Genomic DNA, 22,940 nt, shown 5'->3' on the forward strand with positions numbered 1-22,940 from the left:
AGCATAATCAATGGACGCAAGACACTGGCTGCAGGGTTGGGGGGGAGGAAGGGAGGGAAAAGCATTAGGGGGTGGAGGGGGTGCTAGGGGGGACCAGGAGAAGGTCAACGGGGGAAAAAAGGACACATTTACTTTGAAATACTTTAAACAATAAAATAAATTTTTAAAAAATGGGCCATTTTTCTTCAGAGCAAAACAAACACAATATTGTGATTTCTGATTTGTATTGTTTCAAGTTTTCCTGAAAGGACTAAAAGGTATTACTTAACTGCCTCAGCTTTTCTCTTACATTTATGTGTGTTCTGGACGCTATGGCAGCGAAGAGAGACAGTGACTAAGATGGTCAGAAGACATGGGTTTTGAGACAAAATGTTCCTCTGAGAGACAGAAGTGCCTCTGTGCATCCTATGTCCCTTTATTCCCGCTCACACCCATGAGCTGGGGAAAAAACGCGTAATGTATGTCATTCTGTGGCAAAATGCAGTTAGCTTAGCAGGAGTAATTTATTTCAGATCCCCGTGGTTTTCAGGGATCTTTAAAATAAATATATTATAGAGCACAGACTTGAACAGTTGGATCAAAGTGTGGCACAAAACTAGACAAATACACGTGGCATGTAAACTTTTAAACATTTCCAGAAAGTGCCTTTTCTAGAAAATACCAGAACATTTGGGATGTTCTAAACAGGTGGATAATGGTTGATTTGTGGTCACAAACACCATTTCTCCAAAATAGAATCCATTTAAGAATCACTTTGGAGAAGGGATAGTACTTCATAAATGCCACAGATGGAGAGAAACAGCAACATGCAAAACCAGCTAATGAGAACGGCTCACTCACATTGAGTTCTTATTACGGTCTGGACTCTAATTGCTCTTTACTTATGTTATCTCCCTTGTTTGCACAACAGCCACATGAAAATGGTACAATCATGATCACATTTTCAGGGATGGAAGCCAAAGGTTAGAAATGCCAACAGCCAGTGAGCAGTGAGGCAGGCTTCTTGCTTAGGTGCTGGGACAGGAGCGCAAAAGCCCATGCTGGGAGGTAGAGGAGTCCAGAGAAGGACAGTTCATTCAAAACAGAAAACTCGGGCTCCAGGAAGCTGGGGGGAGGGTAATGAGGAAGCTTAGTGTCCCTATTATATGCTTCTTTCATCCATAAAACAATGTTGATTTTAGTATTGGCACCCTCTTACTTAATCTTTCCTTGAAACGATGAAGCATCATTCTCTGCTGAGAAAAATCACTCGACTTGCAGGTTCCGTCGACTACATTAATAAACCTTATAAATTGTCATTGTGATGCATTGCATCAGTTATCACATTTATCTTCCTAATTCTCTTTTTATGAAGACACAGTCTCGCTAGAATTTGTGTTTAATGGATTTATAATGTCCTTCTCCTATGAAAATTCTATTTTCCCGTACCCGGTTGGTTGCTCACTGGATTCTGCTTCTCTACAGCAAAAGCAGATACACATAATAATGTATTTGATCTCTATGGAGATAGTTTTCTTGAACTATCTCGTCCTGCTTGTTTCCTTCATCATAAAGTAAGTTGGTAGTTACCTTTTGGGATTTTAAGCATATATGGGGTATTAATTGGAGTGGAAGTTAAGGGAAGGAACGAGAAGGGGAAAAAGGAATGAGAAAATAAAGCACCACACAGAACAGAAGGCAAATGACAATATTCCAAGTTAGAGGCCAAATATAATATCCAGCTTGAATAAAACAAACTAATAATTATCTTTGTGGATAAGGAAAAACCCATGTAAATGAGTATTTTATATCAATTTGATTTTATATTTGCTTAACTTCATTATTCATTTGAAGTCCTAATTTTTTTTATTTATTTTTTATCAGCTGTTTGCTTTGTAGGTGAGAAATGAAACTTGAGAGTTAGAGAAATGTGGCTTCTTAACCCTAGCTTGAAAAATACAGTAATTGTGACTCTGGGAAAGCAATTTAACTTCTGTTTTCTTGTCCGCGCAATGATGGTAATCCTTACCAAAGATGACCTCAGGAGTTATTGATAATGCTCTGAATGCAGTGCCTGTCAGATTGGTACTAAAATTGTAGCTATTGCTACATATAAATAAAAAATGGATTAAGTATAGATAATATATATGGAATGATTTGGGAGCACATAGAGTTGATAAGTACTCTTTTTATATGAAAAACCTTGAAGTATCATAAAGTAAATTGGGTCTAGATGTTTGATGATGATGGTGATGGTAATAATTGTGATGATGGTATAGAGATCATGATGGTGGTGATGGTAGTGTTGGTGATGGGGAAAATGGTGGTAGTGATGATGGTAATGATGGTTGTGTGGTGTTAGTGGTGATGGTGGTGGTGATATTGGTAGTGGTGATGGTAGTGATAATGGTGGTAATGGTGGTGAGGCTGTTGGTGATGGTGTTAGTGATGGTGGTGATAGTGGTGATGGTGGTGATAATGGAGTGTTGGTGAAGGTGGTGATGGGGATAATGGTTAAAATGGTGATGATGATGGTTGCTTTCCCTCTTTCCACACAGAATGTCCCCCCAGACCTCTCCATCTGCACCTTTGTGCTGGAGCAGTCCCTCTCTGTCCGGGCCCTCCAGGAGATGCTGGCCAACACGATGGAGAAGTCAGAAGGGGCAAGTATTTACTTTATGTATTTGTGTATTTATACATGCAGTATTTTTTTTTTTTTTATACATGCAGTATTTTAAAGAACCTGGCCACTATGGAATTAATTGTGGGAATCTATAGCATACCCTTCATCATGCAAGCTGTCATCTCCTGCTTGGTAAATTATGTTTTACTTCATTTGAATACTTATGGAGTGAGAGGTAGGCTCAGCTCTTCTAGACCTGAAAGCTGGATTATCTGGTCAGCTCCGGAGTCAGCAAGTGGTGGAATGGGGCAGAATTGGGTTGTGGGTTCCAGCGTCTGTGCTTTTTTTTTTTTTTTTTTTTTTAATTAAGAGAAGAAGGGAGAGGGAGAGAGAGATAGAAGCATCAATGATAAGAGAACCATTGATTGGCAGCCTCCTGCACGCCCCCTACTGGGGATGTGCCCGCAACCAAGGTACATGCCCTTGACAGGAATCAAACCTGGGACCTTTCAGTCCACAGGCCGACGCTCTTATCTACTGAACCAAACTGGTTTCGGCTGCATCACATCTAAAAGACTGACTGTGCCCAATCGGGGCACATGCCCAGATTGCAAGCTCAGTCCCCAGTAGGGAGTGTGCAGGAGGCAGCCAATGGATGCTTCTCTCTCACCAGTGTTTCTATCTCTTTCTCCTCTCCCTTCCTCTCTGAAATCAATCAAATAATATATTTAAAGGCTGTTCAAGCTCTTGGGCAGACAAGCCGTGGATCAGAATTAAAAGAGCTAATGATGTAGCCACCTGGCTGAGTTGATATTGATTTTTTTCCCATTTGTTTTCTCTTCATGACCGTGAATTGGGTAGTGTGGAGGGTAGAAAGCTTGACAAACCTTGCTTGGGGTTTATGTAAACAGACTGTGTCCTGTAGGTTATTAAAAGTAGGTCTCAGGTGCTGGGAGAACGACTCACTGGAGGAGTGAGGTTTGCTTAACCACTCGGTGTTATTCATCCAGTTTCAAATATGTCGCTGCTCTTCACACCGATCTCCGTTAACATACAGAATGAAACGTTGGGGATGTAAAACGGTGACTACACTTTTCAGTACTGTTGGGACAGTGGATGTCTGCCTCTAAAGAGACCAGACCAAAGACTAGAGGGCTACGATTTAGTGAAGAAAAATGACACCACACTCACGGTTTTTACTTGTGCTGAAGCAGTATGCCTGCCTGGGACATGGCAGACTCCAATCAATCAATCAATCAATCACAAACACAGTCATTCTGTCTTTGATTAATGTAACTAGTGTCGCCTGGCAGGTGTGGATCAGTGTTTGAGCTTCATCCCACACACCAAAAGGTTGTTGCTTGGATTCTGGTCATGGCACATGCCCAGGTTTTAGGCTAGATCCTTAGTGTGGGGCGTGCAGGAGGCAGCTGATCAATGACTCTCATCATTGATGTTTCTATTGCTCTCTCCCTCTCCCTCTATGAAATCAATACAAACATTAAAAAAAATAAAACCCAAAAAACAAAATGGCTCTTCTTCTTAATGGAAAAAAAAAAAAGAGAAAATTAGTGCTTACATGCATACAGTATAAAAATATACTTAAATTCCAGTGTAAATCCCAGAACATTTCAGTGTTTTGCTCTCGTAACGGTAATTACGGGAGTATAAATGGAAAATACCTTCCTCATAACCCTCCTTTCCCTGACGATAACCACAGCTAAGAGTATTTATGTTCACCTAGAGCCGTGGTTCTCAACCTTCCTAAGGCCGCCACCCTTTAATACAGCTCCTTACGTGGTGGAGACTCCCAACCATAACATTATTTTCGTTGCTACTTCATAACTGTAATATTGCTACTGTTATGAACCGTAATGTAATATCTCTGTTTTCTGATGGTCTTAGGCGATCCCTGTGAAAGGGTCATTTGAACCCCAAAGGGATCTCGACCCACAGGTTGAGAACCGCTGATTTAGAGCCTTATACATAAACATTCACAAGTTTTGGCTTAAAAAAATAAGGACACAGAATGCAGAGGACAAGAGTCCGGTGTAATGGATGAGACTCTGCTCCGATCTTCTTCAGTTCTCCCCTCTGTCCTCCTTGCTGTTGGCTTGGTTCTTAGTCTTGCTTCCTTCATGGTTACAGTGTGACTGCTGCAGTTCCAGGAATGATACCCCAATTGAAAATGATCCGTAGGCACAACAAGGAGCTGGCTGGCTTATTTTTGTTTTGGGGATTGAGGGACTTTCCCCAGAATTCCCCAGGTAGACTTCTCCTCCTGCCCACGGTCACTGACTCATGCCTGCCTTATTTACTGGCCTGGGAAAATGGGCCACCACACTGACACACAGCGTGGGTAGAGGACGGGGCACCTCTACAGAATCAGGTCCTCTTTTTAGAAGAAGAAAGATGGTTATGTGTGTACATGAATGCTGGATAACTCCTAATGTCTTTTGCTGCATACCAAGCAGACACGGAAGTAACATCCGTATGCCTTCATGGGAATATTTATTCAGGTTTGAGATCCTCCAGGTTGTTGTGCCAAACTAGGTCCAGGAAGTGACATCCTTATCTAGGAGGAACCATCAGAGTCCATGCTCAAGGTCTCCGTGGCTGGGACACGGAAAACCTGGGTCCCTACTTCACCCAACTGATTCATGCACCTTTGTGCCAAAGAGGGGTGTAGAGTTGCTGTCGTGAATTCCGGAGACACAGAGGAAAAGAAGAACGCATTCTTGCTCCTGAGGAACTTAGCAGTTTAATAGTGAACAGAAAAGGTAAAATAAGTCATTGCAATGGGAGCTAAACATGCTTTGATGGTAGTTCCATGAGAGTACAGAAGAGGGCGCTCTAATTAATTGCTCTTCCACCTCCGAGTTACTAATTTCCCCTCCACAAAGGCATACATCCCATCCCAATGCCTGATGACCTCAACAGTTCAAAACCATGAGAAGCTAATGGGTTAGTCCATTTACGCTGTGGATGATATGACGTCACTAGCTATTTATATTGAAACTGCAATTCCCAACTATCCATTGTGACGACTTTCTATTTTGGGAGCTGGGTTCTGTTCACCCCGTTGTGCAGGAGATCCGGATAAGCTGGGTGCTGTTTTGGGAATGGCGCTAAATGATAATAAATTAGCACACTTCCTAACCCGACAGGGTTGCTAGCATCTTGTCCAGAAACTCCGTACATAACCATCTGCCTGTCCTTCATCTGTGAAACTGAGACTGAGATTTAAAAAAGAAATGTGATTATGGCCTCCTACAGGGTTTATCTCTAAAACACTCCTTGAGCAGCACTATTTATCTACCACGTAGAAGGTGGACATTTATCTGTGGCTGAAATCTCCACCTATTTTACTGTCTTCCTGTCTCTAGAAAGATGACTTCCTGCTCTGATGCTAAGATCTGATGTATCTCTGTGTGTTGAAGTGTTGTGTTTTCCAGAGAATCAGCATCAAATTCAATAAGGAAGCCAATTTAATCAACATGTAATTTGATCACCTGGCGCAGTTACACCTGTTTTAGATTATGAATCTTGCAATGGATAGATTATTTTATTTGAGTCGTGTCATTCAATTTTGACATCTTCCTCATGTTTTTTGTGTTTAAAATGAAGTAATATTTTTTAAGTATAAATAGTTGATAGCAAATGAATCAGATGTTAAATTTATGTGAGAAACTATTCCTGAATGTACCAGTGATATAAAGATACTCATTTATCAAGAAAGCCACCTTTAATTTTTATCCTCTTAAAGTTCACACTTTATTTCCTTAAAACATTCTAGTCCAGTGGTCAGCAAACTCATTAGTCAACAGAGCCAAATATCAACAGTACAACGATTCAAAATTTCTTTTGAGAACCAAATTTTTTAAACTTAAACTTCTTCTAATGCCACTTCTTCAAAATAGACTCGCCCAAGCCATGGTATTTTGTGGGAGAGCCACACTGAAGGGGCGAAAGAGCCGCATGTGGCTCTTGAGCCACAGTTTGCCGACCACGGTTCTAGAGAGCGTACTTCCGTCTCTCATCCATCTCTCTCAAGTGGTGCCTCCCCAACCAGCACTGTTTCCTACCATGCGCCTATACCTTCCGACAGGTGTTTATTTTTATTCTTATCTTTACCAGACTGTCCTTCCCCGTAGTGTGTCCACCCACGAGGACAGGGATCTTACACCCAGGACAGTGTCTGTCATGACACGAAGCAGATTTCCAATAAGTATGTGCTGACTTGAGGGATAAAGAGGTGGGATTTATAAACCAAAATGAAGGGTCTGAAATCTTTTCTGCTAGTGGAGCTCTGCCGCCAGACTTGGGGAGGGAAGGGACATGTCGGGAAGGAAATGAGGACATGAGCTTCTGGAATTAGGCAGCCTCACGCTGGAGGGGCTGGGCCCAGTGCAGGTTAACATCTGAAGCCCCCAGCTACTTCCTGTTACATCGGCCTTCACTGCCCAGTGCCCCAGCCTGGGGAGAAATTAAACCCATCTCCAGGCCCCGGCCTTTGTGAGTCAGATGCAAGTCACAGAGCCTTTTCCTAGAAAAAGTGCACTCGTGTGCGCACAGCTCCCGCTTTGAGGACCCGGAGCGGTGCAGCAGCCCCTTTGACTGCAGCCGCTCTCAGAAGCTGTGCTTCTTTGTAGCCGATCTCAGGGCTGTGGAGAAAGACAGAGACCTGAGGGTGACCGAGGATCTGTGAGGCCACGTGGACGTGCTGACAGCTGGCATGAGGCTGGCACTGGCCGGGTGGCCAGTTGTGCTCCTGTGGTTCTGAGAGAATGTGAGGCCATTAGCGCTAAGGCCACACGGAGCTGAGTTCTTTGCTGGGATAGGAAGCCTTAGACCTGGCCTTGGACTGTGGCAGAGAGCAGAACACCGAGGGCACGTTGCACGGGCTTCCAGTAGTCTCTTCCGATCGCCTCTGCTCACAAGAGGGAAGGTGCCCCGATAAGATTAGGGGAGAGAGAGAGAGAGAGAGAGAGAGGGAGGGAGGGAGAGAGAGAGAGAGAGAGAGAGAGAGAGATATGATAGGTAACAGCAGGGACACAGAGGAAGCAGCAGTGAGCCGCAGCACTGAACACTTCATCGCTGGAGTTCACTGCCTTTGCTCAGGCCGCAGACCCAGCAGCCACTCCAAGTGACCGTGTCACACTGTGTGGAGTGAACACAGAGAGAGCCCAGCAGCCAGAAGTCTCTTCCAGATCAGAGTGGAGCGGGTGCTTTGTGAATCAGATAATAAATGTGTTTTTATTTTTTATTTTTTGGTGGGAGTGAAGAAATAAAAGCAAGATGCCAGGGCCAGAGATAAAGACTGGGATTGTTTACACATCCATGGCCTGGAGACTTCATTTTGTTTTTCTGCCAATGGTTTACCTACAGAAATATTAGTGTGTATAACTGTAGAAATGAATTACATCATACTAGAGGGCGTGGTGCATGAAATTTGTGCACTGGGTGGGGGTCCCTCAGCCCAGCCTGTGCCCTCTCACAGTCTGGGAGCCTTAGGGGATGTCTGACTGATGGCTTAGGCCTGCGGGAGTCCCCTGCATATATTAATGTTATGCACCAGGCCTCTAGTGAAGGGTATAATATAATGTCTTTGTTAATCATTGAAATCTCTGAAGATATGGTATATCTTATCTTCCTAGTACACATGAGAAGGAAATTATTTCATATTTCTTTGAGAGGTTTTTTTTTTTTTTTTTGAGGGAGGGGAAGAATAATAAAAACAAAAATTTGTCCTTTTGATGGTAGAAAAGTGAATGGTAACTACACCATACATGACTGATTTGCTTCCCTTTGTCCCAGTATATAAAGAAATAGACTCATCGCTCTGATAGATCTGTGTTTAAAGTGAGAATTTGAACTCTATGCAACAGCTAAATAACTTAGAAATGTATAGTGAAAACGAGGCTTTTCCATTGAGTAAACTGTTTTTCCTTAAACCATTGTGTGTTTTTAAACTCGAAGGCTGGGGGAAGACTTAGGACAGATTTTTCTGAGGACTAAGCAACATGCTAGAAAAGCCAAAAGGAACCCAATGAAGGTGATAAGGAACCTTCCGAACCTATAGAATTTCTCTGAGGCTTCAAAACTAGTGCATGCATATTGAAGTTGATGTTTTCATATCATTTCATAGCGTTTTAAAATAATCACTGTTTGCTGCATCTTATGCACCGTTACTTCAGGAATTTGCTTACCAAGGGTAGGACATTCTTAGCTAAGGTCCACGATTCCCACCAAAACATGTCTTTTGTTATATTGTGAGGTTTTCTGTCATGCTACAAAGATTGGTGTAAGAGAAATTTTACTTCTGTTTCATGAGAGATTTGTAGTTAATGCTATATTTAAAATTGACCTTTTAAATTAAATAAATCTTAGAGGAGAATAGCATTCCTAAATCAGGAGGCCTAATGGGCTTGAGAATTAGGTAAATATTCATATTTGCTTCTGAATATTTTGGATTGTTATTTCCTGTACCTGCTGCATTTCTACCGAATGCCTTTGAAGTTCTGATTGCTAATTAATTGAGGCTTTTATTTTTCCAGGAGATTCAATGTTATTAATTAAAAGTTTAAATGGTGTTTCTTTTTTGTAAGAATTGGAATTCGATTTTGGTGCAGGGACCACAAATGTAATTTATTTAAATGACAGTCATTGAAACACTGCCAGGTATTTGCTTGCTTGTTATTTATTTTGGCTTTTTCTTTCTACAGAAAGTTGATGTGGAAAAATGGGTATGTGTTTCCATGGATTTGCAAAGGAATTGTGATCTTAACACGTGCACGTTTGCTCTTGCCTCTAATATTTCTGTGTGGCTTCCTGGTGTGGCTTGTACTACTAGTTTTCACAATAACTGCTGTGTTGTACTGAACAAATATGAACAGGTCTCTAGCTAGAACCTTGTGTATGGTTTGGTTCAACTAAATTGGGGGATATGAAAATGTTCTCCCCCCCCTTCCCCCTGAGCTATATAAATTCTCTGTAATTGGTTTCCTAATGCGATGCACTTCAGTCAACAAGGGGGCTTTTAGTACATCACTTATCACAAATCTTAATCTTAAAGTCATACTGTGTAGCCCTTATGTTTTCCCACGTATGATAGAAACTGGCGATTACAACCTTGAAAGGTGAAGGCGATAGTGTCATAAAGAAAGGACTCGTTTGCAGGATTTTGGACGCTGCGTTTGGGACTGCGGTGTGATGTGGCCAAGTTTCCATTATTACTTTGGTACTATGGTCTCTTTAAGAGCCAGAGATAGGGAGGGAGGAAGGAACAGGTAGAATTTGTTATCTGTTTCTATCCTTGGGTGTCACAGAAAGACACTGCTGTGTGTGTGTGTGTGTGTGTGTGTGTGTGTGTGTGGCGGGGATCTCCTCTGTTCCCTGGGTTAACACAGGCTAGGTCTTGGGGCCTTTCTCCTATTCAGACATGAAACATCCCAAGTCATTTCAAGTCACACAAGTCTCATGTGGTAACTAAAATGCCCAGCCCCGTGCCAAAATCGGTTTGGCTCAGTGGTAGAGCGTCGGCCTGCAGATTGAAAGGTCCCGGGTTGGATTCCGGTCAAGGGCATCGACCTTAGTTGCGGGCACATCCCCCAGTAGGGAGTGTGCAAGAGGCAGCTGATCGATGATTCTCTCTCATCGATGTTTCTAACTCTCTATCCCTCTCTCTTCCTCTCTGTAAAAAATCATTAAAATATATTAATAAAATAAAATGCCCAGCCCCATGCAATAGGAGGATCCAAACTGAATTCCAGTTAATTTGTCTCCATAGCTCAGGCCTCTCCAGGGTGGAGGCCTGCAGGCGAGGTGAGGCAGGGCCTTCCACTCACCCCCACGTGTGTTTCTGATGTAGTTATTCTCTCCAGATGAACTGGAGGAAGAAGGAAGCCTGAGGCAGCTCTCCTGCTCGTATTTAGGGCTTCATACAAGCGTCCCAGAGATAAAGGGTGAGGACTGCAGTGGCTTATCAGACGGGTATAGTTTTCTTTTCCTCTAAAAGAGGACTAAACAACTGTAGCATATATGCTAGATCCACTGCACTCAAAAGAATAGACAGTCTATTTAAACATTGTGTGTGCAGTGTAGATAGCCTGAAAAAACAACAGCTACTACCAATCGGCTCCCCCAAAATTGTAAAAATACCAGCGTGCCAATGCTGGTCATGAGTGTGCGTGATGCGGGGCGGGGCCTCGGGCTGTGTCATTGCATGTGCAGGTGGCAGCCCAGCCCCTTTTAGATGCTCTGGGGCCACTCTGCACAGTCTATCAACAGAGCACTCTGGGGTCTTGTCCGTGTGAAGTCTAGAAAGAAAGCATTTCTATGGGATATTAAAAAATCTTCACCCTAAGGAAATGCTTTTCATTGATTTTAGAGAGAGAAGAAGGGAGAGGGAGAGGGAGAGAGAGGAATATAAATATGAGGGAAAAACATCCATAGGTTGCCTCCCATACACAACCGGACCAGGGAGAGGATCCCCAACTTTTGTGGTGTGTGTGTGTGTGTGTGTGTGGGGGGGTGTGTTCTTTTTTTTGCGAGTATGTGTGTGTGTGTGTGTGTGTGTGTATGTGTGTGTGTGTGTGTGTGTGTTTGTGTGTGTGTGTGTGTGTGTGTGTGTGTGTGTGTGTGTGTGTGTGTGTGTGTGTGTGTGTGTGTGTGTGTGTGGTGTGTGGTGTGTGTGTGGTGTGTGTGTGTGTGTGTGTGGTGTGTGTGTGTGTGGTGTGTGGTGTGTGTGTGTGTGTGTGTGTGGTGTGTGTGTGTGTGTGTGTGTGTGTTCACACGTAAGACAATAGATCACACTCCTACTTCATGGGGTGTTTTTATCAAAGACATATTTGAGGTTCTCTACGAATGTATATCCAGATACCCTGTTGGATAGTATATATTGATATATGCTTACGACTTGAAATTGTTAATATTAAATGTCTTTTGTTTTCTAAAATTCGTTAGGAGCATCAATATCATCATGAATCTAAAACAGCCACCAAAACCAAGTCTTTGTGCGTGAAACACCTTTTTTTGTCAACATGATGGGGTTGAACAGATTACCTCACTCATAAGGACAGGTTACCAGACAATGACCTCCTGACATCATTTACCATTGATATCAGTGATAGACACGTAACTAAACAGCCTCTCATTTTTAATCTTAAAATGAAATGATCCTTTACAATTTTTCCTTAAATTATAAAATTAAAAATGGAAGGCTGGCTGGTGTGGCTCAGTGGTTGAGTGTCATGTCCATGTTGGAGGCCCCATTCCCAATGTGTGATCATGCAGGAGGCAGCCAATCAATGATTCTCTCTCATCATTTATGTTTCTCTCTCCCCCCCCCACCCCGCTTCCTCTCTGAAGTCAGTAAAAAAATATATTAAAGAAAAAAATCTGTCGCAAGAGAATGCCACTAATGTACATATCACTATGTTTTTATGTTTCAGGGAACCAACTGTGGTATCTATAAGTTGTAGGTTGAAAACTTGCTATTTTCTGTAAAACTAATGTGAATAGGTGTATCTTTTCTCTGTAGGACTTGGATGCTTATGACAACTAAATGTAGTCCTAAGTTTGGAAAAGCAATGCCATTTCCCTTCCTAGTTCTTTTTTATCTGTGTACACCTCCTAGGAGTAGGTGAAGGAAACTCTATGGGCCTAAGAGAAAACGAGGGGATATATGCACATACTATGTTTTGGAGAAGAAAAAGGAGCCATTATAAGTTACGGGAAGGGGCTGTCATTTTAAGAGCAAAGTTTCTGTGGTATTTTCTCTGGGTTTCCCGACTCACACATGTAGGTTCGGGAAGGGTTCCTGGTTACTATCACCTCGGCACTTTAGTGATGACCACCCTCACCTGCTTCCAATCCACTGTTCTTACTAAAATTAGCTGCGTTGCCGTTTATATCACTGAATTGTAATGCAAAAGATGAAGTGAAACGGGTTTAAAAGCATTTTCAGAGTATAATTTTAAGATGATATCTTCGGGCTTTTTTGGCGCTTAGATATGTTGTAAATTGAAACAGGCATCACATAGAGAGCATGTTTTCCCAGGAAAAAAAAGAATTAATGTAAAAACACTTGTAAAAAGAGTTTTGCTTGCTCCAGCTTTTACCTGGCATGCAGTTGATACTGTTTCGTTGTGACAACACAGTGAATGTGTTTCTGTATGTTTATTGTCCACATAATTCCACTTAGAAATCTTCATAAGTAAGAGATCTTTTAAAATGTCTTGGAAATAATATGTTTAATGCCTTTTCTCTTTCCTTCTGCCCCCACAGAAATTCATGATGAAGGTAAGACACTGGGTCATCTGCTATGTGTTTTGTTTTGTACACTTCATGTTTGGTGTAAACTTTGAATTCATGGCACTTTTCACATCTGAAAGTTTTAGAAATTAAATCAAACGTTGGAGCTTTTAAATTTATTGGGTCGGCAACTAAGTAATTGCGGATTTTAAAAAAATCAAAGACAATTTTTTTATGGAACTAAATAACTTTATTCTGTAATGTATTGCCCATTTTGATCAATGACCTTTTGCCATCTTTCAGGCAGCATCATAATCCCACGTTCAAAAAACTTCTGGTTTTTATTAGCAAAAAACTGAATCAGGTACGATTTGACATCATCATCATTATTGAAATTTTTACCATTCAAGGAGTTTTGTAAAGATCGAAACAAAAAGTAATCAGATGGTGCAAGGTCAGGACTATATGGTGGATGTGGCAAAACATCCCAACCAAGCTCCATTAATTTTTGCCGAGTGACCAAAGATGTGTGTGGCCTTGCATTGTCATGATGGAATACAACACCTTTTCGATTTGTCAATTCGGGCCACTTTTCTTCAACTGCATTGTTTAATTTCATTAGTTGTTCAATGTAGACATCAGAATTGATCGTTCGGTTGGGTGGTAAGAGTTCAAAGTAGACAATTCCTTTGTAATCCCACCAAACTGATAACAAAACCTTCTTTTGATGAATATCAGCTTTTGATGTTGTTTGAGTTGGTTCACCTGGCCTGCTCCACGATCTTTTCTGCTTGATATTGTTGTAAACAACCCATTTTTCATCGCCAGTTATCAGTTGTTTTAAAAATGGATCATTTTCATTACGTTTCTTTAGCAAATCGCAGCTGCTAATGCGTTGCGTTAACTGTGATTCTTTCAGTTCGTGAGGAACCCATGTATCGAGTTTTTGAACATAGCCAAGTTGTTTTAAGTGATTTTCAATGCATGTATGTGATACATGAAGCTTCTCTGCAATCTCACGTGTTGTACTGTGACAGTCTGAATTGATTATTGCTTTGATTAGGGCGTCATCAACTTCAACTGGACGACCAGAGCGTTTTTCATCTTTGAGTGAAAAATCACCAGAACAAAATTTGGCAAACCAATTTTGACACTGCCGTTCTTTTAAGGCTTCGTCACCATAGACAGCACATAACTTTTTATGAGCTTGCGATGCGTTTTTCCCTTTGCGGAAATAAAAAAGCAAAATATGACGAAAATGTTCCTTTTGATTTTCCATTTTTCAACGAACGCCAAACGAAAACTACAAAACAGATCAAAAAACTTTTTTTACTGATTAACAGCTGAATAGCCAACTATCAAATAACAAAATGTGTTTTACATTTGTACTACGTCTGCAAACCTAAAAATTCAACTGAAGCCATATATGTGTGAAACCCGCAATTACTTAGCTGCCGACCCAATAAATGAGTCAATCACATAGTTAGATTTGTCAACTTCATAAGCAGCATTTGGCACCTTTATGTCCTATGCTAACATATTAGTTTAATTTAGCCAATGTTAAGAATTCTCCCATTGAAACAACCATTTTTACTCGTTCTCCAATCAGCATTTCACTGTGGGTATTTTATAGGCTGTATTTTTAAAAATATATATTTTATTGATTTTTTACAGAGAGGAAGGGAGAGGGATAGAGAGCTAGAAACATTGATGAGAGAGAAACTTACAGGCCTGAAGTATCTATGGCATTAATGTGAACTGAAGGCTTATTTATATTATGTAAAATGTAATTTCCGAATTCTCCTTTTAACTGGTGCACTTGACTGCTCTGCTCATATTTTAGATTCCAAAGAACAGTTAACATATTAACTTCCACAGTCACTAAGGTATTTTTTGAAGTGTATTCTTGAGGGCAAGCTGGCCTTGAGCTTGCTTCCCCATTAGCTTGATGGACTCTTATCTAGCTGGTCCTGGCTGGCTTCCCGGAGGTCAGTGTGGTCAGAGCATGTGTGCCTGGGCTGGGTGTTTGGAGGGAAGGGGCCTGCTCTAGAGGACTTACTGCTGCTCGGATGCAGCTGTCCCCAGTGGTGATGGTCATCTCCTCACTGAGATTGCACAGGGGGCGCCCGCACCCCCCCAAACCGGGATGCAGAGTCTCGAAGGAGTAACCCCCAAACTGGTGACCATCTTCCTACAGTACCAAGGTTCAGAGGAAGTCCAAACACACAGGTGGGCAAAAGTAGGTTCAGGGTTGTTCAGATGGAACACAATACAATAACTAATAAATAATAATGCAAGAATCAACTGTTTTGTGCTCTCACAACTGTAAACCTACTTTTGCCTACCCCGTATTTATTTACCTTAAAGAAGGACTGGCCAACATGTAACAAGAAAATTGACATGATGCACCAAATTAAAAACACAGGAAAGAATAAATCATCCCTTAGGATTCATCCCCAGACACAATTCTTTTGACGGATGTTTATTGAATGAATGGAGTTACCCAATCAGCCCAAGAGTTGAAATTACATATTTTTAAATTTTTTTTTTCAGAAACGGAGTCAGTTAGATTAACGTCATATAAAATGACAAGTCAGAAAAAAAGTACTGGAGTGCATGTGACAGAAATTGCATCCTTTTGTGGTAACTAAGTTAATTAGTGACAATTAATTTAGTGGGGATTATGTGCATAGTTATATGAATTCTATTAGAACTAAATCTGGCATAATTGGCATTTAAGTGGTGAGGAAATCTCTAGTTAAAATCTATAATTGTCTAATTGTGTAGAATGAATAGTTGAAGAAAATTTAGACACTAAAATGTCTCCTCTTAGCTTAACCAATTTGAATATTTATGCATATGCACCTATAAACATATGAAACGCGTGGGCCGAACTTTATTGTAAAAGGAGCGCTTCATCATTTTTGGTTAAATCGTTGTTTTAAAATTTTTGTTCTGATGGATGTGACTGTCAGGAAAGTTCAGCTGGATGTCATGGCTTTGGAGCTGGTATCTCCTGTGAAAGTTACTCCTGCCACTGCAACCAGGTCAGCCACGGCCGGCGAATTGCCCTTGGCCACAAAGTCACGTGTAGCACAGAAAACGCAAGTGCTTTCTATAGAGGGCCTCGTTCTGAGGAGGAATGTAATTTTACAAAGTAGATTCCCCCTCCCTCTTTCCCCCCCCTCAGTACGTGGAAAAGAGATTTTCCTTTTGTTTTAAAAGCAGTTTTTAAAGTAATTTAAATAAATTTTAATATTGATTTAAAAATATTTTTTATTGATTTTTTTTTACAGAGAGAAAGGGAGAGAGATAGAGTTAGAAACATTGATGAGAGAGAAACTGCCTCCTGCACACCCCCTACTGGGGATGTGTCCGTAACCAAGGTACGTGCCCTGGACCGGAATCGAACCTGGGACCCTTGAGTCAGCAGACCGACGCTCTATCCACTGAGCCAAACCGGTTTCGGCTTTAATACTGATTTTAAAGAATGGTTTTGAGGTCTTCCCAGCATAACATGTGAAGTTATTTTAAGAAATTATTTGGAACAATATGGAGGGATATATTTTTAGTAAGAAAGATATAATAGTATTGATATTAAAATGCTCCACACTTCTTAGGGTGTACACCCCCCCCCCCCCCCCAATATCACCAGTCACATTCCTTAAAATCCTGAAAGACAGCCTTCTCCTTCAAAAACTTGTGCACACTCCTGGGCTTAACTGTTTGTACCTCCCACAATCTTCCCCTGAGCCCAGTGTATGGCTCCTGTGCAGTCTCTGCCACCCCCGTCTCCAGTCTGTGCCCCTTCCTCTTTTCAACACCTGCACTTGTGCACCATGACACTGACTCCCACCCCCACCCAGGCAGATATGGCTTTCATGTTGGTTCTCAGGCTTATTGCGTGCTTTGTGCTGAGAGCTCAGGGCCCTGTCGTGGAGTTCCCAGTCCGACCCAGAAGACAATGGTGCTCACTGGGTGGAGTGGTTAGACCAGGTGCCAGTGTACCCGGAGCTGCAGAAGCTCAGGGAGCAGCCAACTGAGGAAACCAGAGGAGGCTTCCTGGAGGAGGTGGCCTTGAACTGAGTCTGAAAGTGCAGTTTATAAGGTAGAAAAGACCACCTTCTCTGTCCACCCCAGACCTGCGGAGTCAGTCACCGGGGCGGCCCGCCACTCGGCCTCGTGTGCACGCACGCTCACAGTGAGGAGCACTCCTCTGGTTCAGGGAAGGGGATTTGGGCTCTTTCCTAGAATCCTTTGGGAGGTAGGGAAGGTGTGAAGCCTGTCGGCGATTTGATCCGTTCTGCCCTTTTGGAAGGCTCATTCACTGAACAAATGCTTCGTCCCTACCCGGGCCAGGCACCTGGGTACAGTAGTGACCAAAGAGCCCAACATCCTCCCGATGCAGACCACGTGCCGTGGGAAAAAAGGACAATAAATATCTGTGATCAGGATCACGTCATGCTGAGTGTTCACCGAAATCAGCTCTTGCTCTCAGAGCCAGGCACCTGCGCGCTCCACGCAGTAGCTCTTACCTTTCCTGAGAACACGGGGACCTCTTATTGACTTCGTTAAGTTTGCTGTTTTGCTTTTTCTTCTCTTGTCGACCCTGTCTCGTCCCTCGCAGACGGCTCAAGGGGGTGGCCACCGGACACTCCTCTACGGACACGCCATCCTGCTGCGCCACTCCAACAGCGGCATGGTGAGCGGCGCTCCATCTCCCATGGTCGGCAAAGTGAGGGCCGCTGTGCCCCTTAAGACCTGTGCCCTGCTTAGTTCTCCCGCTTACAGCATGAGGAGCAGCTTAGGTGACCTTTAAGGTCCTTCAGTTCTGTCACCGGATGACCCCTGTTTTTAGTGTCTCACGATAAACCAGTTAAGTGTTAAGAGTAAAATAAGACCCATTTCTCATCTCTGATGTTTTAAGTTTACTTATTAAAGTCTGTTTACTGAAAGGGAATATAAAAACCTGCCTGTGTGTTGCACTTTTCACTCACTCCCCTCCTTCCTGACTAGATGTCTCTCTCTTTGTCCACGTCAGCTTCTTCTTGCACCCAGTCATCCACTTGACCCCCCGAGTCCCTCTCAGGCTGTGCCCCCTGGTTCAATTCAGTACATACATGTGTCATATGTGCTTATGTCCGAATTTCACTGCTCCGAGGAGGCCCTGCATGTGTGTTCCCTCTCACTGGGAAAACCGGGACTTTGTCCAGAAACATCCATGTTTCACTCTGATACCAACGCGAGTCAGAGTGACACTGGGTGGGACTAGAACCGTTGAGTGACAGCCGCTCTTTTGTGTCCTTTAGTATCTGTGCTGCCTGTCCACCTCCCGGTCTTCAACGGACAAGCTGGCCTTTGACGTTGGCTTGCAAGAGGACACAACAGGTGAGTCCTGTTGGCTTTGATCATACATATTAATGTGCCCTGGGCGGCTTATGAACAAAGCATTGATGGACCAGTAGTGATTGCTTTATAAATGTTTGAATGAATGAATGAAAAATTCCTTACAACTCTACAAATGTGAATTGAGTGAGTGAAGACAAGGAATTCTGCAAGGTGACACTCAAGTAGGACGGTGGTTTGTGTGAGAAAAGCTGCTCAGAGCACAAATTGCGTATTGACTGTAAGCATGCTTAGGAAATTGCCCAGACTGTGTGGCCCAGTGGTTGAGCGTCAACCTGTGAACCAGGAGATCACGGATGGATTCCATCTGGGCACATGCCCGGGTTGCAGGCCTGATCCCCAGTGTTGAGCATGCAAAGGGCAGCTGATCAGTGAGTTTCTCTCATCACTGATCTTTCTTTCTCTCCCTTCCTCTCTGAAATCAATAAAAATATATTAAGAAAAGAAATAGCATTTGCTGATTCATTTACTCATTTATGCAAAATGAATTTTTATTGCGTGCCAGAGCATTAAAAACAAAAATGCTAGCATCCAGGGAAACCTCCGTGAGCCAAACAGGGAAGGCCCCACTGTTATGGGACTCACATACTGGCATTGGGGGATCAGAAAGAAGAAAAACAGGTGTTAGGGAAAATGATAAAGCTGAGCAAAGGGAGAGAGTGCAAATTATCAGATAACAAGTCACTAAAGATATTCCTATTTCTGGGTGAGAATATTAGATAGAACATTTTGGCTAGAATTTGCATTTATTTTTTAAAAGGAAGTATGACCACGCTGAGGAATTGTGTGCTGGTGTGTGTCTCAGTGACAGCACTGAAGCATGAAGAATGGGCGGTGGGCATGCAGCTCCTGAGGCTGGTGCATGGCTTGTTCCAGGAAGAATTATTTGATTACACCCAGCTATTGCTATAATGTGCCTTTCTATACTGGGGTTCTTCTTCTTTTTAAAATATATATTTTATTGATTTTTTTACAGAGAGGAAGAGAGAGGGATAGAGAGTTAGAAACATCGATGAGAGAGAATAATGGATCAGCTGCCTCTTGCACACCCCCTATTGGGGATGTGCCCGCAACTAAGGTACATGCCCTTGACCGGAATCGAACCCAGGACCTTTCAGTCTGCAGGCTGACGCTCTATCCTCTGAGCCAAACCGGTTTCGGCTGGGGTTCTTTTTTATGTTAGATTTAGATTAATAGAAACAAACACATTTTTAAAATAACAAAATAAGATAAGGCATAGAATAGTAAAATTTAGTTAACAGTGGAAAACATCTGATTATCACAGGGTAACATGAAAAGTGTGCAACATATACTTTCATGAAGAATGAAGTCAGGTCTGCAGGACCGGTGAATTTCGCCTTATGTAGCACAAATAAAGATCATTTTAAACCAATTCTTAATAGGGCAAAAGACACCAAATTTCCAAAATTGTTGCAATCAGTTCTATGACAAGCTGTATGTTTCCATGTGTCTTATCCTAAGCTAATTGGCCTACTTCTTTTTAATTTCATGGTCTGGTATTAAGTTGCATTAAAATCCAAATTCCTGAAGGTGGTGTGAACAGAACAAGTTTATGTTAAGGAGACTGACTGTGAAGACTCTTTTTGTTTCTCATTGTCATTTGGAGCCACCGGCAAAGCATGTGGGTTTTGCACTAAGAGGCTGCTCTGTGTCGCTCGCCCCTCCTGCAGGCGAGGCTTGCTGGTGGACCATACACCCCGCCTCCAAGCAGCGGTCTGAGGGGGAGAAGGTGCGCGTTGGCGATGACCTCATCTTAGTGAGCGTGTCCTCCGAAAGGTACCTGGTAAGTGCGGAGAGTCTGGCATGGACTTGTGAGATGATGCATGAAGGTCAATAAAACAGCCTCTTTAAGGTGTAGATTGCAAATTATCCAGGAGACTTGATTAAATCAGGCCTGAACTTCTATCTGATGAGAGAGAAGCAGCTCCGTGTCTGTGTGTGTGTGTGTGTGTGTGTGTGTGTGTGTGTGTACGTGAGTGCGGGTGCATGCTGTTTTGGCTCAGGCCAGTGAAATAGGTATATGTAACTTATTTTCAGTGTGTGCTACTGTGACTGTGAAGGGTTCTGCTTCTGCATGCCTTTGTTTATTGAATAATATTGCTGGATGCCAGGGCAACTGCTGGGAACCTGTCAGACAGTGAACAGGATGAGAAAGCGAGATCCACTTAGTTACATGGTGTACTGATTGCTACGGAGGAAAACATATTTTTCTTGTTTGTGGAAACAGAAGACATATGTTTTATTTGTAAACAGAGAAAGAGTGCAATGCCTGTTTTTGCTGATGCCTGGAGAATAACATATTAGGTGAGAGAGTCCCTGGGTGTGAGGGCCCGTGGGGCTCCCCAGCATGATGCTCCTGCTGCGCCTTCATGCTCCTCATGCAACTGGGAGGGCTGGTTTCTGGGCAAGTTCAGTACGAGGGGATCTTTGAGAGCTGAGGCTGTCATCCGTCACAAGCGTTGGAGAAGTGCTACGGAAACATTACAGGAATATTGGTGATGTCTGCTGAGATGACCCCAAGAACAAGGTCTGCAATTCTCACAGAGCCAGGTGGTAAAATAATCAGGTGGTAAAATAACCTGCTGTAAAATTCTAGAGTGCTTTCACAATTTTTCTTTCCTTTGAATTTGAGGACTCACCTATTATGGCTCTTAAAATGTTAAATAGGATATTTCACTCATTTTTATTTTTAAGAAGGGAAATCTGAAATTTGTACTGTCTGAATTTCGGAGAAAATGTGGTTGTCTTGGTTTTAGATACCTATTAGAAAACATCGCCATCGAATGGCTTTGGTGCCAAGCTGCAGATAAACGTTCATAACCTCATAAAACTGAGACATTGGTCCTAGAGATTCCACCTGCATCGTTGTAAAAAGACACCGCAGTGTGATAGGTAAACCAATTATAGAATTATAATTATGGTAAGTACCCACTATCTGGATAACTTTGCTCATCGGTGGGCCTTACTACAAAATAGTCTGCTTTAATGAATTGATTTATTTTAGTGTATTCATCTTTTTCTGATTAGTGGCTTACGTTAGTAACTCTTACGTAGAATGAAGAGGGGAAATACCTATAGACAAACAGGAGCTAATCTTTTTCTACCAGCTTCTTCGTGTTGAGTGACCGGGCTGACACAGAGGCTCTGTATGTGCAGTTCCAGTGCGTGCTGGTGTGCGTGGGCAGAAGCATGTGCGTGCTGAGCCCGCCCGCAGCCAGGCCAAGCCCTCTGCCCCTCTCCCCGCAGCACCTGTCCTATGGCAGCGGCAGCGGCAGCCTGCACGTGGACGCCGCTTTCCAGCTGACGCTCTGGAGCGTGGCCCCCATCAGCTCTGGAAGTGAAGCGGCCCAAGGTACACCCCCTGCAGGGAGGGCTTGTCCTTGACACAGGGTGTCTGTGACCCTGAGCTGGCTGTTAGCCAGCGCTCCTGTCCACCTATTCTGTAAACGAGGCGATGACACTCAGGACTCCCATTGAAACGGCTACTTGTATGTTGTGGTCAGCTGTGTTTACTGTGTGGCTTTCTGTGCTGGCCGCCTGGAGGCCGCTTGCCCCGCGGTTCTGGCCCCGGGGTTTTGCTCAATGAGGCGGATGTCCAGGTCTCCCATCTTCCAGGGCGGGTGGCTTAGAGTGGGGTCCCAGCATGCCTATGCTTCAGGGATTCTGGGACACCTGCGTTTGTCCTGGTTACTGTCACCCGCACAGGTTCAAGTCTGAGCCTGTCCACGCATGTATGTTTTTTAAAAAATATAGTTTGATTTTTTTACAGAGAGGAAGAGAGAGACATAGTTAGAAACCAATCAGCTGCCTCCTAAACACCCCCCCCCCCCAGGGGATGTGCCCACAACCAAGGTACATGCCCTTGACCAGAATCGAACCTGGGACCCTTCAGTCCACAGGCCGACACTCTATCCATTGAGCCAAACCGGTTTCAGCCATGCATGTATGTTTAATGGAGGGTTTTATGTGGCTGAGTTGGTATTTCCAGTGGGAATGTCACTCACTCTGGGGCTCTGAGGCTCAGGCCCACCAGCAGCAGGCAGGCGGAACTGTGTGGTCAGGAGCACAGCCTTGCCAGACTGCTGGCTCTCTAAGTACACAGAAGATCGGACCAGCTGGTTCTCTAAGAACACAGAGGACCAGGCCAGGGGACCTGTCCAGCTGCCACTCGAGCATGACAGCCGACACAAACTGAGTTTTGTCCTCGCAGGGTACCTGATTGGCGGGGACGTCCTGCGGCTGCTGCACGGACACATGGATGAGTGCCTCACCGTCCCCTCTGGGGAGCATGGGGAGGAGCAGCGGAGGTGGGTGAGCCCGGGGCCCCAAGCCTTGGTTTTCTTGCCTTGACATAATTTTTTAAATAAGGCAATACCTGTCAGGCCAGCAGCGTAAGCGAAAGTGGGCCTGTCACGTCCCTCTGTCCCCTGCGTGACCCATTTGTTGGCCTCCTTTGCAGTTTTTCCTCACGTTCGTTTTTTTATCGCCTATCAGCAGAATCGCTGACAAAATTAAAACACAGACGAAGCATGGAATTAAACTGAGTGGGAGGAGTGAACACATGAAGCAATCTACTTCAAACTTCATTAAATGGCCATCGGTTCTGATTCATTCCCTTTCTGGAACATTTAGTCTCGAATTCAGTTTCAAAATCAGA

At 43.3% G+C, this 22,940-nt stretch overlaps 1 protein-coding gene across 4 annotated transcripts in view; it reads left to right on the top strand.

Annotated features, from left to right (window-relative positions):
* RYR2 (ryanodine receptor 2) overlaps positions 1-22,940 on the top strand; it is a 167,748-nt gene that overhangs the window by 21,207 nt on the left and 123,601 nt on the right. For all 4 annotated transcript variants that reach the window (XM_036453405.2, XM_045587067.1, XM_036453406.2 and 1 more), the window contains exons 3-9: positions 2,538-2,642; positions 12,890-12,904; positions 17,484-17,558; positions 18,166-18,244; positions 19,954-20,066; positions 21,530-21,635; positions 22,494-22,590. In XM_036453405.2, coding sequence (XP_036309298.1) covers positions 2,538-2,642; positions 12,890-12,904; positions 17,484-17,558; positions 18,166-18,244; positions 19,954-20,066; positions 21,530-21,635; positions 22,494-22,590 — 590 coding nt within the window. The remainder of the gene's footprint in view (positions 1-2,537; positions 2,643-12,889; positions 12,905-17,483; positions 17,559-18,165; positions 18,245-19,953; positions 20,067-21,529; positions 21,636-22,493; positions 22,591-22,940) is intronic.

This window comes from Pipistrellus kuhlii, unplaced genomic scaffold (genome assembly GCF_014108245.1).
Source record: "Pipistrellus kuhlii isolate mPipKuh1 unplaced genomic scaffold, mPipKuh1.p scaffold_m20_p_25, whole genome shotgun sequence".
In the NCBI taxonomy this organism is placed as follows: Eukaryota; Metazoa; Chordata; class Mammalia; order Chiroptera; family Vespertilionidae; genus Pipistrellus; species Pipistrellus kuhlii.